This window comes from Dunckerocampus dactyliophorus, chromosome 11 (genome assembly GCF_027744805.1).
Source record: "Dunckerocampus dactyliophorus isolate RoL2022-P2 chromosome 11, RoL_Ddac_1.1, whole genome shotgun sequence".
In the NCBI taxonomy this organism is placed as follows: domain Eukaryota; kingdom Metazoa; phylum Chordata; class Actinopteri; order Syngnathiformes; family Syngnathidae; genus Dunckerocampus; species Dunckerocampus dactyliophorus.
Genome location: NC_072829.1, coordinates 1,942,196 through 1,958,252, shown reverse-complemented (window position 1 = coordinate 1,958,252; position 16,057 = coordinate 1,942,196). Strand labels below are relative to the sequence as shown.

The 16,057-nt window shown below is 41.6% G+C and overlaps 1 protein-coding gene across 4 annotated transcripts in view; it reads right to left on the bottom strand.

Moving 5' to 3' along the window:
- scyl1 (SCY1-like, kinase-like 1) overlaps positions 1-15,059 on the bottom strand; it is a 28,635-nt gene extending 13,576 nt beyond the window's left edge. For all 4 annotated transcript variants that reach the window (XM_054791067.1, XM_054791069.1, XM_054791066.1 and 1 more), the window contains exons 1-10: positions 8,376-15,059; positions 7,709-7,849; positions 6,364-6,471; positions 6,063-6,289; positions 2,913-3,003; positions 2,610-2,765; positions 2,259-2,417; positions 1,087-1,194; positions 859-972; positions 607-762 (exon numbers count right to left, since the gene is read on the bottom strand). In XM_054791067.1, coding sequence (XP_054647042.1) covers positions 607-762; positions 859-972; positions 1,087-1,194; positions 2,259-2,417; positions 2,610-2,765; positions 2,913-3,003; positions 6,063-6,289; positions 6,364-6,471; positions 7,709-7,849; positions 8,376-8,483 — 1,368 coding nt within the window. In that variant the 5' untranslated portion in view covers positions 8,484-15,059. The remainder of the gene's footprint in view (positions 1-606; positions 763-858; positions 973-1,086; positions 1,195-2,258; positions 2,418-2,609; positions 2,766-2,912; positions 3,004-6,062; positions 6,290-6,363; positions 6,472-7,708; positions 7,850-8,375) is intronic.
- Positions 15,060-16,057: the final 998 nt, after the last annotated feature.

Sequence of the window (16,057 nt, the reverse complement as noted above, 5' to 3'; positions counted from 1 at the left end):
AAGGAGCAAGCAGCGTGCAAAGACATTTTCATGAATGATCGTCCTGCCCACACATATGCATGTCGTTTGTGTCGTTTTCCCAGATTTAAAAAAAAAAAAAAAAAAGAAATACAGACTTCCCTCATTTATAGTAGTTAATTGGTTGCAGACCCAACTGTGATAAATTAATTTCCGTGATATAGGATTCCATGTTAAAGGGGACCTATTATGCTTTTCCTCTTTTCTGACCTAAAAATGTTGTTACAATGTTGTATTCTCAAAAATGTTAACAAAAAAGAATAGCAAAAAAAGGGGAAAAAAAGCGCAAAGAGTGAAGTTCATGCTAATAATGGGCTTTTTCGCCTATATGACCAAGCTGAGATGCTGAAATATACATAACTTCTTGGCATACTTGGCGTATCTTTACGAAGTATCAAAGTGGCGAAGTTGCATCCTTTCATTTTTCACAATGTGGCCCTCGTTGGAAGAGTCTGGACTCCCCTGCTGTACAAGCATACCGTACTGTACTAACAAAACAAATCATGCGAGTGACTGCTGTTAACAGTAAAACGTCTAGCACGTTTCTGTTATAACTGTTCAACTGCATTCTTCTCTATTTGGGCTTACCCCGGCGTTGAGGTAGAAGGCGATCTTGCCCAGGCAGACGGTGGTGTTGCATCGGATCGGGCCCTGCTCGTCCCTGGCCTGCAGCCTGGCAAAGTGGCGCATCAGCTCCTGGTTCAAGTTGCTCTCGTTCAGTTTGGGAGCCAGCAGCAACATCGACTGAGCAGAGAGAGAGAGTGGAGGAAGCAGCAGCAGCATCAGCCAGACGTGTGTAGACTGTAAGGTTATCTTTTGGTTGCGTTTGAGTGCACATACCTTAACAGTTTGTTCTCTGATGGCAGGGTTGGTGTCAGTAAAGCCGTGGACAACATGAGGGAAAATCTGGGAATTCACTGCGGCCTCATTAAGGTACTGAATGAACTGCTCCATCTAGGAAGCAAATGGGAGCATACAAATGTGTTTTTTGGGGGGTACAATGGATCTGACAATAACCCTTTGGCTGTTTTGTTTTCTAAAAAGTAACAACTTTTGAAAATCCAGCACCTGCTGGAGCAGTCGTATCCTCATGGCCCGGTCTGTGGAGGAAAACATCTTGACGATGACCGGGATGATCTTCTGTTGGTATTCCTCTGCGGACAGGAACTTACCCACCTGGCGGACAATTTTTAGACAAGCTGAGTTGAAACATTCCTTACATTATGCAATCCAGACTAACAGGGAGTGTGTGTGTGTGTGTGTGTGTGTGTGTGTGTGTGTGTGTGTGTGTGTGTGTGCATACATATCTAACAGTATATTATGCCATATTGTGGTTGGGGCAATTATTTACTCAGCTGCAGAAAGTACCAGGTGCCTGACTTGACCATTAAATGCTTGTTCAAAATGTGGTCGATCGTGTGGTACTGATTTGGTATTGTTTATTATGTATTAAAACAACTGCAGCAAATGGAGTGTAGTACTTAGGGACAACCAGCAGAGGCGCTGTTGATTCGGTTTGAGCTCTGGCGTCATTTTTGCACATATATCCGTGCAAAAATGGTGCAATCCCAGCCCGTATATTTTACACAAAACAAGCAAGTAGTTATTTTGGAGCATTATGACGAGTCAGAAAAGAGTAGTCACCGCCAGTAGAGCGAGGACGACAACTGTCTTTTTTCATTTTTTAATGATGTCTTTATTGTTTTCATATTTTACTGGACTCAGTTATAGAATGCATGTTTAAAAAAAAAAAAAAATTATCGAAAGTGGGGCTCAGCGTGTTTAGTCTATAAATCAGGGGTGGGCAAACTTTGGGTTAAAAAAATTTACACGAAACCTGCTAACATTGGCCCAATTAATATTGCATTTTATTCCTGATGCTCGGCTCGAAGTGAGCCAATCCCAACCTGAAAATTTCAATCTCTTACAGGTCTCTCCCAGATCAGGGAATGGTGGCGGATCAGCGCAATCTTAAAAACGCCGCTCTGGTCGTAGTGCTGTTTGAATATTATTTTGCTTCCCATATTTCATAAACCCACAATTCATGGCTTAATTGAGCACATTTTCAAACTAACACCTTCAGCTGTACAGATGCCATGTCAGTTCTACAGGCAGTGCCTATAAAACGGTAATAATAATGTTTTAATAATTTATTTAAAAAAAAAAAAAACGTAAAAGAGTGAAGCTGCAAAATTCAAACCGCGAAGTGTCGAGGGACGGCTGCATTCTAAAGGACTGACCTTGAAAAGTGGCGTCAGGACTACAGCGCCGGCATTCCCAAACTCAAAGGCGGTGAGCAGCTGAGGGAGGACCTTGTGCTTACAGAAGTTCTCTGGGAAGGAGTCCAGATTGTCGCTTAGGTCCTGGAAGAACTGCTGCTTCTCAGCCGCTTCCTTGATCTGAGGAGGATTTAGAGACGGCATCCTGCTGTTACTATATAAAACGATGACAGTAAGACCGCAAGCTGAGGAGATAAAACCGAATTGAAGATTGCTGGGGTTTTGTCGGAGGATGTCCTGTTATTGCATGAAAGATGAAGTCATTTCATCTGTTTTACATGAATCTTTGTGTCCTTATGTGAGAAAGCGGACCTGGATCTCTTCCAGGAAGAGGTTGCTCTCCACAAAGCTGTTGCAGAGGAACCCCCCGGGGCTTCTGCAGTTCTGAAGGAAGCGAGCCGGATTGGGCCGTGACCGAGGGTTGGCACCCACCAGCTCGCAGTAGTGAGGGACGAGGGCCTTGGGGATCTGTGGGCACAGACAGAACCAGAAGGCAAACTGACATGGTGGCGTTCTGACTGCCACAGTGCACTGTGGATTTTACCATCAGTTAAAATGGAAAACACGCATGGTGGTGATGATGTGATGTTCCAGAAAATTGCCAGAGAGACTCACCTTCCCCAGTGAACGAAGAGAAGACGTGCGATTGAGTGGCCCGTTGAACACCTCCCACACCAGACAGCCTAACCGCCACACCTCCCCTGCCCTGCAAAAAAAAACCCCACAAAGATGTACAGTGGTGCCTTGGTTAGCGTCACTAAGCCGTTCCAGAAGGTCTGACTCAAATCAAAACGGACTCTAACCAAAGCAAATTTTCCCATAGAAAATAATGTAAATTCAATTAATCAGTTCCAGACACCCAAACATGTTAACACAAAACACATTTTATAGACAATAATTATAGTTTTACATGCAGAAAATGACGACAAATGAAACATTTGAGTGAACATTTAACATCACTTGTACCTAGTTTTGTTGGCAAAAACACAAAATAAACACATTATTCTGCTGCAACCACAGTTTGCAAAAATGTAAATAAAAAATATATCAAACTAAATATCAACGTTCTAGAACCAATAAACATGTACCTTGCTGTTTAATACAGATAATGGAAAAACAAAAAAAAACAGTAGGGACGTCACGGAAGTGCACCGGCGAGGATGCCCTATAAGGTGTCTGGTGATGTGTGCTACGTTTGACTGCCGCGACCATGCTATGTTAAGTTTGAATGCTTATGTTTGTTGTTGGAAGCAGAAATAAGTGTCACCCTCGATGCTCCGCCGGGTTGATAGCGAGTAGATATGTATGCATGTATGTGTGTAACTCTGAAATGACGACCGTCTTCTCTTTTAAGCCGTAAAATCGGGAGGTCCTGCACCCTTGTCTCGGTACAGCCAATCTCCTTTCTCTTTTGTGTGATCCATGTGTTTTGTTACGTCGTGTAGCTCTCTCTCTTAAACAAACACTGTTGCCCTAAAACGACGCCTGCGGGCCAAAACGCATTGCACAATCGCATCTTGGGTGCGCGATACAAGATGGCGGCTTAAACAACCTGGACGGCAAAGCAAAATTTTACCAAAAACTTTGTATGTTAACCAAAAGACATGCTAATCAGGGCGGACGTTAACCGAGGTGCCACTGTATACAATATTTGGTCTGATTTTATACTGTATGTATTTTTCTTGGCTTGCACGTGGACGTAAGCGGTTCTCAACATGACCAAAATCAAAACTGAAGCTAGCCATTGTGTGCACCTTTACTTGTCACTTTCACCAGACATAAAAGGCGATAAATAATAAAAGGTTTTTGGAACATCAGGCAGTTTTTTTACAGTAGTACCTCGCATAACATAAACCTTCTTTTACATAAATTCCACTGAACATAAATGATTTATGTAAAGTTTTTGCTTCGTATTACAGAAGAAATTCCATATAACATAAAGCGTCAAGTCAGTGCAAGTCTTTTTTTTTTCCAATCAACTTTATTAATGCCTCAAGTTGGTGCAAGTTCAGACTAACACTAGGTGACGCCTTCTGACGCATCACACTCTCATTGGCAGATTATCGGGGCACCGCCTCTGCTCTCATCTCATTGGCTGATTATCGGGGCACCGCCTACGCTCATCTCATTGGCTGACTTATACAGCACATAGTGAGTTTGTGTGAGACAGGCTTCTCCCTTCAACCTCCCTTCCTCTTCGTAGTCCCCCTGAAACCAACTTAAACAATTAAGTTAAGTTACAAATTAAAATTTTGCACACAGCATTATAGTGTAGTGCGTGTGCGTTTGTCTGAGAGACCAGCTGACTCTTAGACTCTTTGAGTCGCGTTTCGACTCAGGCTAGTCCTCCTCCTTCCTGCCTCCACTTGCGCTCCTGATCAAGACATCTCGTGAACGGTAGGATTGTTTTTGTTTTTCAGTTTTATTCATTTACAGTAATCTTATTTATTACCTTATTTTATATTGGAATATTACTGTACTATGTTTATGATAACGTTTTCTTATATTTTCCCACCATATTTGGTGGACTTTGAATATTTTGAAGTGCCAAGGGGTGAGTTTGGGAAGATCTTGGAACAGATTAGGCTATTTACATGTATTTTACGCTTCGTATAACATAAAATCCCTATAACATAAAAGGTTCTCAGAACGGATTATTTACGTTGTAGGAGCGTCTACTGTACATTGTTTATATATATACATATACATATACACACATATATACATACACACACGTGTGTGTGTGTGTGTGTGTGTGTATATATATATATATATATATATATATATATATATATATACACACACACACACACACACACACACACACACACACACACATTTTTTATATACATATTTATAAGTGTTTAATGCATATATATATATATATATATGTATATATATATATATATAAAAAACACTTCTAAATGCACATTAATGACGAATGAACTAACGAAGAAATTAACATTTAAAGGTTATTTGTACTTTCATTAAAGACGTGACTGTTCCCAAAGACACGATGTGGCAACAAGACACATCACGGACACCGTCTTCCTCAATAGTGTTTCTCGCCTTCTTTGCCAAAATGCTGGCACTTTGGCTCCATTTTGGGTTATTGAGGTGAGAAACATTATGGAGTCCAAGAAACAACTCGTGGCAAAACAGGAAGGTGGCGTTGAAGAGGGAGGTGTTGCTTTTGCGGCCACACTGTCTTCAGTCAAGGCAAAAATGATCCCTTTCATTCATCATTGATATGTATTTGTATGCATTTCAAACTATTTTCTGCATGTACAACTATAAAAACATGTTTTGTGTTAACATTTTTGGTTTTCTGGAACAAATTAATTTGATTTACATTATTTCTTACTGGAACAAATTTGGCATAAAATCATGATGCTAACCAAGGTTCTACCATATGTACGTGTATGTACATGCGCGTATCTTTCTTCCCACGGCTGACAATCTAAAAAAGAAAATTAGTTAGTTAGCTGCTGTGGTAGAATCCAGGTTAATACTACCATGCTTTTAGTTTGAAGCTTAATTTGAATAGGAAGCCTGTGTATGCCCGTTTTAATGCTGCGTAACGAAACAGGAAGTTGACAATACTACTACTCATCGACATAAATCAATCGATTTTCCATTTTATGCCACCCAAAGCAGTCTACTTAAGCGGGCACTTTTTAGCAAGAAGAACACGGTGGCCCAGGACTTGATGAGCTGGTCGACATAGACGGGTTGTGGACTCAATCTCGTCATGCCGTGTCTCACCATTTCTCTCCACTGCAACTCGCCGCCTCTGGCGGCTCGTACTTCTCCATGTCTGGGTAAACAGCCTTGGGGGCCGGGAGCGAGGCCCCGCTTGGGTCACCCTGCTCTGGGGCGACATGGTCCAGAGCCCCAAGCTTCCACTCTCCAGCTCGATCCACAAAGACGGCCCACAGGCCCAGGTTGTTATGGAGCAGGTGGCAATCATTCACCAGGAAACTCAGAGCTTTCTGAAAGAGGAGGACAAGGTGAGGGGGGGTTGGAGTATCAGTCGGTGGCGAGGCAAAAACGACAGGCGGCTCACCACTATCTGGTGCAGACCCCAAGAGACTTCCAGTTCACCGGGACTGTCCTTCAGTTGCACGGCCAAGGGTGTTACGGGTTCAGTTACCAGGTACAGGCTCTTCTCGGTCTGGAACGAGGTTAGCATGCATTTACTGCACTGTTACAAAGATGAACTCTCGTACCGGTGGTGGCACACAGTCTCGGTAACGTTCACACTCTAATCAGCAAATTAACGGCAAAAACGTCCTGAGGTCTCAATTGGTCTGAACTGAATTGATTAAATTAAATAACTCTGCATTTATTGAGATGAATACTGGTATTAATGCACATTTCCCCACCAGAAGTTTGTTGAAACCGATTCAAAATTAAGTGTATCTCTTTCCTGAAATATTATATGTTACTTGAGAGTACAAACCACATGCTCGAAGTCAAACCGTGATGGAAAGCAAAGGTAGCAAAAAATATATATGGATATATTTTGGTGTTTGTTTGAGAACCGCTGATGTGCACTTTTGCCTACAAAGGCCACATGGAAGAAAATGAAAGGATGCAACTTTGATTATTTTGTAAAGCAACACATGCAGACATGCTAACAGGTTAGCTATAAGGTATGTCAAGAAAGACCTGCATGTCATCTTTGTCATGTAGGTGAAAAGGCTTCTTAGTATGAACGCAGCTCTTTGTTCTTCTTTTTTTTTTTTTTTTAATGAAAACTCCGAATATTTCAACATTCTTTGTAAATTTTCTTTTCGGAAAACATACATTTTCTTTAATATTTACACTCTATGCTACTAAAGTTATATTATTTTTCCTCATAATATTCTGAGTTTATTCGCAAAAAACATACTTTTTATCCCCTCCGAGTACAATTTTTTTCTCTTGATATTTCAAATTTATTCTCAGAAACCCTGAGAAAACCTTTTCCTTTCTGGTGTTTTTTTCCTATAATTTCAACTTTCTTCTTGTAAATTTTCTGCAAAAATGACGTTATTTTTTCCCTCATATTACAAAGTTATTCTGGTAAAATTACAACTTTTCTTATTTGATTTTTTTCGTAACATTTTTGATTTAATTCTTGTAAAATTACTACTGATACGTCCATTTTCGCTGGGTTTTTTTTAGGTTATATTTTTAGAATGTGCCGTGGGCCACAAACAGCCCCAGGGCCGCATTTTGGATACCCCTGTCCTACAGTGTCCCACTCACCACAAAAGAGAAGACTTTGCAAAATGATTATGAGGCTGGAGTTTAAAAGTCAGCTCTAATGTCATGTACAACACATGGGAGGCCATTTCAAACAAAAACACATTTTGCATAAAACAAAACGCTCTACAGGTGACCGCTGTATCCACCACGTTACCTACCTCCAAGCCGTCTACATATGCCAGGATGTTGGGATGGCGAAGGGTCTTCATCCGCTTGAAAGCGGCTTTGGCCAACTGAGTCTGCTGCTCTGATCCCTGGGCCACCTCGTAGACAAACACCGACACCGGCTCTCCATTGGACTGGTATGCAATGAAATGGCATGAACATTTTTATTATTGTTGTTATTGAGGGTTGTAAAGGTGGGGTAGTGGTCAGCACACCAGCATCACAGCCCGGACATCCGCATTGGAAGAGTAAGTTGGTGACGCTAACTGGTGTCATTGTCCAGTGAGGATGACACTAACAGCACCTATTGACCGCTTTAGCGGTTTTAATCAAGACAGTTGGGTTTGTTAGGCGCTGGAAGCAAGTAGAAATGAAAGCCCAGTCTGAGTTGAAGCCTTTAAAATGTATCGGTTGCAGCTTTTAACGCGGCTAACACTGGGTGACGTGGCGACTACCTGACTACGTACCGGAGCAAACAGGCACTTCAGTGAGCGATGCTGCGGTTTATTACAACACGTCTCCCGCACTGTGGTTTATGGAATTTATATAAAACTGAGGTGACATCGCCATTTGCAAACTAAAATGGCGAACGGGTGCTTTTGTTATTCGGGGTTAACAGGCCGAAGCAAGCTAACACTTAGCCGAAGGATCGGCTTTTACCTTTCGTTTCCCGCGATGAAGCGACCATATTCCAGATTTCTCCGGGCTGTCTGGAAGAATTTCATAAGCAAAGTCTTTGACAGGATCCCGGGCAAAAAAAGACCACATCGCCTCTTTCCACCTCACACCTCAGTAAACACACATACTCACAACCAGCACAGCACAGAACAGCGGGTTTGGACACATGAACGGATGGAAATGATTCCGGACGGAAAACACGTCACTGCATATTAGTTCCGTGGCGATTTGACTGTGATTGTTAGCCGTGAGAGCCACTCACAACCAATTAAAATATTTTAAATTCACCCATCCATTTTCTATGCCGCTTCTCCTCATTAGGGTCGCGGGGGTATGCTGGACCATATCATAGCTGACTTCGGGCGACAGGCGGGGTACACCCTGGACTGGTCGCCAGCCAATCGCAGGGCACATATACCTGTACATACAGTAAACAACCATTCACACTCACATTCATACCTATGGACAATTTAGAGTCTCCAATTAACCTCACATGCATGTTTTTCGAATGTGCCCATACAGGTAAATATATGAAATGTTATCATGGAGGTACCGAGCCGCGCACCAAATTAGTGATGCACTGTCATCTGAATTCGCTATTAGGGGTTCAAGACATCCATCAACTACTTGTATACTAGAGTAAGCAATGGGAGGTTGTGAGGAATTTGCTTAGCTTGGAGGTGGAACTATAATCGCCTAAATTACACATTTGAATGATAATCACAGATAATTGTCCAGTACTTATTGTGGACATCACTTGGACAATTGACAAAGAGAAAAAATATAATCCCCTTTTATGTGAGATGCATTTCACTACATTTGAAACTGCTCGCTGTTGTATAGACTAAGGTGCCACGAACATTGAATACATAACACAATTTCAATAAAGAATACATCTTGTATAATATTTTTATTACAACAATTGGTCCATGTATACACAGCATTGTGTATCACATACAAGTCATTTGCATACAGATGCTGGTCCACACTTTGGACAACCCTGCTTTGATAGATGTCAAAGTGGAGTGAGTGATGTTAACTCTGAGCAACCTCAACTGTCAACCATTTAGCTCAAGGGTGTCCAAACGTTTTCCAGCAAGAGCCACATATTTGTAACTATGCTAAGAAGTTATATACAGTATATTTCAAGAAAAAAAACTGCATCTCTGCTTTGTCCTATAGGTTAAAAAAAAAAAAAAAATCACAGCGCTTAATGGGTCGGGTTTTTTTTTTGAAAGCGCACTTTAAAAGGAAACTTTTCTGAATCTAAAAAAAAAAAAAAAATATCACAACCCTGTTGCATAGACAAGGTTTTACCCACAGCACAATGAAGCAAGACACCGCAGGGAATTGAACCCCGTCCCAACAAAGTCAGGAGTGCCACCACCGGAGTCTTTTGCTTTTTGTTGTTGCTGTATTACGGGCAAAAGCAAAACCTGGAGGAACAAACCCGGGAGTTTGTTCCTCCAGGAAAAGAAAACCCAAGACGACCTGGCTGCTATGTGATCTTGTCACTGCACGGAGATAAGTCTGGACACGAGGCTGAAACTAGAAGACACAACCGGTTGCCCCCACATCCCAGTATTTCCCAGAGCGAGCTGTTTTGATAGACTCCATTTCCATTCAATAATTGAGATACCAGCATCTCTGGTGATACTCAAATCCATTTTTCCTCAAGTGTGATATTTGGCAGGGCTCTCAGCACAAACGCACAGGCTGTAATAAGGGGGAGAAAAAGAGAACAATGAGCCTCCCCACCCCCTCCCGCCCACATAAGCACCAAAATGTTTACCAATGCTTATCCAATGGAAAATAAATTATGGTTGTCGTTTACCACCAGCTGTCGAAACTGCATTAAATCACCAGCTACTCCTCGCTGAAGCTCAATTCTTCCACGAAATTAAAACTAGAGGCAGGCAGAATCAAGGCATTCCACAACTTGGTGCTGAAGTTTAAGGCGCGCATCTCAAGTGATTTATGCTGAAAGAATTCTGTAAAGACAAGAGATTGTTGTTCCCCCACCCCACAAAATGCCCCAAAAAGCACAGCATTGCAACTACATGGTTACACATTCAAGTACAATAATGTTACGCATAGCTGATGTACATGCAGCATGTAGTTAACACTTCAAAGCCATGGCATGAGAATTAAGGGAACCGAAATTACTTAACTTCACACCCACGACAAGTGATGCATTAGAGGAAAGAAACTTGCAGCAGTTGATCTTAGTGACTGGATTCTCAGTGTTCCATCACAGGTTAGACCATCCCAGACGCCTTATTGATCAAATTTGGAAATTTTGACCTGAGAAACCAAAATGGAAAGAGGCACACACACGGAGACAGAAAAGAGCAGGGCTTCTGCGAAGGATGTCGGGTTTAAGCACAAGCGCACAGAGGGTTGGAACGTCAATTGGGGGCTACACATATTCGCCGGCAGCTTCCACAGATGGCTTTGCATTCAGAGGCGGGCGAGATCAGAGTGGACAGACGAAAACGATCTGAAACAGAGTGATCTACACAACACACCCACCACAGAACACTCAAAATGTCTACTCATCTTACGGTTTAAGATGCAAAGCAAATGGGCCTGTTGGCCAAAGAGGAATTTTCTAGTAAAGCATTGTTGATTTGAGGTTAACATAAAGCCAGTTCCAAGATGTCAATTTGGCTGTAACTATTTTATCTTGACAAATGAACATCTTACTACAATGTCCGGATTAGACGACCTCATTCCTGCATCAACCAGCCTGAAAACATGAGCTCTGCAAAGAGAAGTTGCAGGGATACAAACAACCACAACCAGCTCACAATTACAGCAACACATTTGCGTTGCCAAACAAATTAAAGCTGCACAATGCACAGCTTTCCTCAGCTACAATTTTGAACGTCACACAGTTGCGTGATATTTATAGATCATACAGACCTGCCACTTGCACAGTTGCGCAAGGGCATGTAGCTGAGGACTACATGTTAAAAGTAATTAAAACCTGACTCCAAGTCAAAACAGGTGGTTGATTTCAAACGGCGGCATGATTCCTGTGTTGTCATGGGAATATTTCTTCCCTCCTTTGGACTGCTCTGTAGAAATCAGAAGTAGACAAGACAACCCCCTACAATCCCACAAGATCATAGAACTGACTACTGTTAGCCTTACCCAAATGCTTTACTGCAGATATGACAAGCAAGGTCCATCAAATGTTCCTGTAGCTCAGGACGAAAAGGGCAAAGCAGTGCTATGCTAGCGCTACGGACACAGTCAAGTGTAGCAAGTTTGCTTTTATGATGGGGCAGTTCAGCCCGTTCAACATACACGTCTCATTGGGAGATTTAAGGAATTTGCTGCTTCACAACATCAATATTTGATGGATTCCACTTATCTGCCTTCAATTTCCACTTTGAAAGATCATTCGAGCCCAGGTCACATCCGTGCTCTACAAAGCTCCAAGCTTAAATACCTGAAAAAGCACAAGAGAAGCTTCCCCCAAAAAGCCCCCCAAAGAACAAATGCATACCAGTACTGTATTCAATCACAACAAGCTATGCATTTATTATGCAAATAGAAAATCCTTTACAAATAGTTTACTCATTGTATCGTCAATACAAAGGATGGTAACTAATTGCAAAGGAATTGCAATGGAGGAATTTTAACAGACAATGAACGTTAAATATGAACACATTTAATGACCTTACGTGATGCTCGAAGCGCAAGGAAACGTGTACATACAATGAGTTAGGAGACTTCCAGGTGGACTCAGGTATTGGAAAGCGCACAGGACACAGCACACTGAAAAATGCAAAGGAAAAGCCTCTCCCCCACAGGACCCCACCCAAAATACAAAGCAATACAAATTAACAGTAGCTAGCATTACAGGAATATGTCCTCTAAGGGGACAACTGCAAGAGTAATTAATGAAGATATTTGTCTTTAAGGAGTAGTACTTAAATACCGCAGTTGTGAACACGAAGATTTTCCGCCATATGCACAGACGTGAAGATGTTGACTTTGGCGTAGGTTACTGAAGGGCTGGTATAACTTAAATCTGCAAAAGCAACAAAGACACAGCCCCTCCCCAACCCACAAGCAGCATAATGCCTGAACAAAATTGCAAAGAGACTTTTACCGCACTCCACATGTGCTCTGGCTACACCAGGTGACTACTTTAGGGGCTGCTATCCTGCGATGCAAATTGTCCACTTGCGAACGATGTTGGGCACACTGGGATGATTCTTATTCAAGCCATTGCGAAGGGAAACTTGAGAGCTGTGGAGTCTAGGAAGAGACTGATTAAGGCTCCCCCCCCAATCCCCTCCCTTCACCCATTTGCAAGAAACCCAAATGTAGACAAACTTCAAGTAGAACTAGTGAACAAAGGACTGCCTCTCCCTCCGGCCGGGGAACTAGTGATCGCAGCGGTGTAGAGAATTCCGATAAGGCACTCCTCTCGCCACCACACTACCAAGGCAGCCGTTACAGCGGACACCACCACGACACGAGTCAGCACACAACAGGAAGGGTGATCAAGATACGCAACGCTTTACAGATAGCCTGGAAAAGGGAAGAGAGATCTGTGCCAGACATTTTGTCCTACAAAAGAAAAGTTTAAGTGCAAATTTGATTAAAAAGGCCCCGTTACAGATACCTCTACCTTTATACAAACCAACGCCTTTGTGATTAATATGAAGCATGGCGACACTTGCTCCCTGTCCCACCCTCTTGGCACTGGCTGGCTCTGGATCTGACGAGCCGCTTCAACGATGGACTTTGGATGACGCTACACTGCCTCTGGCTCCATCTGGCGACCACTGATGCCTGCTCTTTTGGACCCCATCTGCTCTTCCCTCCACGCACTCTGGTTCCACCACATGATCTGGTCCTGTCCTGCCTGGCTCCCTCCTGGTCCCACCACGCGATCTGGTCCTGTCCTGCCTGGCTCCCTCTTGGTCCCACCTCGCGATCTGGTCCTGTCCTGCGATCTTCCTCTAATGACTAAGTCCATTCTTCCTCTACCACTAAGTCCATTCTTCCCAATAACTCAGTCCATTTCCCGAAAATGGTATTAAAAAATGTAAAAAAAAATTTAAAAAATGTCTTTATAAACTGATCCGTCTGCTTGTTGGCCAATTTGGAATTACACCAACAAAGACAAAAACATACTTTGACCAAAAAAATGCCTGCAATGCCACTGTATTATATCTATGTTGCCAGTTGATGGCAGCCACCTTTGTTTCCATAAACTTGCAAAAGCACGATGTTCCAGCAGTGTAATGTAAAAAAAATAAAAAAAGACAATAGGCTATAGCAACAATACGTTTACAACTAATTGCAATGATCGCAATTTTGCCAGTCAGGCTGTCCAAAGTTTTTTTTTTTTTTTTTTTTTTAAATCTTTCATTGACTTCTGGACCCTCTAAGACGGGCCCTTTTTTTTTTTTTAATCTTTCATTGTCTTCTGGACCTTTTTTTTAAATCTTTCATTGCCTTCTGGACTTTTTTTTTTTTTTATCTTTCATTGCCTTCTGGACCATCTTTTTTTTTCATCTTTCATTGCTTTCTGGACCATCTAAGGCTGGCCTTTTTTTTTAATCTTTCATGGCCTTTTTTTTTTTTTTTTTTTTAAATCTTTCATTGCCTTCTGGACCATCTAAGGCTGGCCCTTTTTTCCCTTTCATTGACTTCTGGACCATCTAGTAGCATGTTCAGCATAGGTCAACTTATTAAATAACTGCTTCTTATGTAGCATGTCAAATGTCAGTCTGTTAGCCACGTTTAACAGCTGCTAACAAAATAGTATCCATATTTTCATAACATTTGGTTGTAGTCACCAACTCAGTTCATTTCAGACACTCCAGAGTTAACAAGTAAAAACTCAATTAAAAAGGAAGCTACTGACCTTGACACAAAGGCCGCCATTTTTATGATCTGCGCCAACCTACTGCTGTGACGTTAGCTGACAAAAAGGGTATGAGAGAAAGCCAAGTGGATCACATTTCCATTAACAAATCTATCAAAAATACCATTTGGCAGCAACAAATCTATCAAATGTAAGGTTTGACAAAATAACAGTCGAAAACAATGGCCGCAATAAATCTAACACCAAAAAACAAAAAGAGCAGTCTTTATAACATATAAAGCAGTCGTTATATGCCATTTATAACCAAACAATAGCAGTTAAGCCCCTGCGTCATGGCGGCCATGTTGAACCTTTTTTTTTTATATATAAAGTAGCCCACATTTCCATTAACAAATCAACCAAAAACACAATTTTGCAGCAACAAAGCTATCAAATGTAAAGTTTGATGAGATACCAGTCTAAAAAATTGCCGCAATAAACCTCACACCAAGCCAATCTTAAACATCTTGGTCATTAAAAGGAAAAAAAACAATTAAATGTATTTCACTTAATCTTTCGTCTGACGTAACATCTGATTAAAAATACCGACTAATACAACAATTGTCACCTTAAAAACATGAAAGCTACCGTTCGTTTTGTGCCTTAACAACAGCTGTAAAATGAACAAACAGCATCAAAAGACAATCGTTATCAAAAACCTTAACAATAGTTAACTCAAATGCCATCAAAATGGCAAAATGGCACAAAAAGGACAGTTTCACCTGAGCACCAAGAAAGAAGACGGCGAAGCAAAGCAACGTGACGAAGGAGGGGGACTGATCTTATTTATACGCTTTGACTGCGTAGGTCACGTGTAGGTTATGTATCCATCCGACAGGAAAAATACTCCCTCATTTCCGATCCAAATATATATATACACTGATTCTGTTTGGAGCAAAATCTAAATAATGTGTATATTTGAAACGATATCAATAATTAGATATCATCTTGTGTATAGAAATGCGATTTTTCCCCACACTCGATTTGAAACAAAACAGCTGACGTCACGCTTTAACGGCTGCGTGGATTAATCTTCCAGAGGCAGCAACTTCAAACCTAAACTGGATAAAACCAGAATGTTGGTCGGATCTACTTCTCGCTTGCTGCAGTGATACTCCTTTTGTTGTCGAAATAAGCGTGCGAAAAGAGCCAACTCATCAGAATATTTATATTCTGATGAAACCACGTCCGTGTAATGTAAATGTTATAGTTTTAAGATGTTGAAAATGTCGACCACCACTTCCCAGGCGTGTTGTACATCCATGTCGGGACATAAATGTGGGGCATGTTCGCGATTGTACTTTATAACCCGTATTCAATCAGAATTGAGTCATTTAAGTTAAAATGGCGTAAGGCGAATAAACTACACTGTTCCAGAAACATCCAGAACGAACGCCATAGTGGAAAATTACCAGTATCCTGTGTGGGGGAGCAGCAGTTGCCAGCTACAGCTGGTCATTTCCACAAAAACACATCTGAAACCTCACCGTGCAATACGTTAACCCCACATAAATAATTAGCCAATACATTAACACAATTCTTACGTCTTTCAAATGTCGCCACTATAATGGAATGCATACGCCACCCCCTTGCCACAAAGACCTACGATCATAGTTGGTGTTATTTTAATACTACTTGAATATACTGTATAAACACATACGTTTTATATAATCACTTCACTGAAATCAAGACCATTTAATGTTTACCGGCACTTTAACACGGCAAAATGACCCAAGATGGCAACGATGCACGACGGAAGTTGACCAGCAGG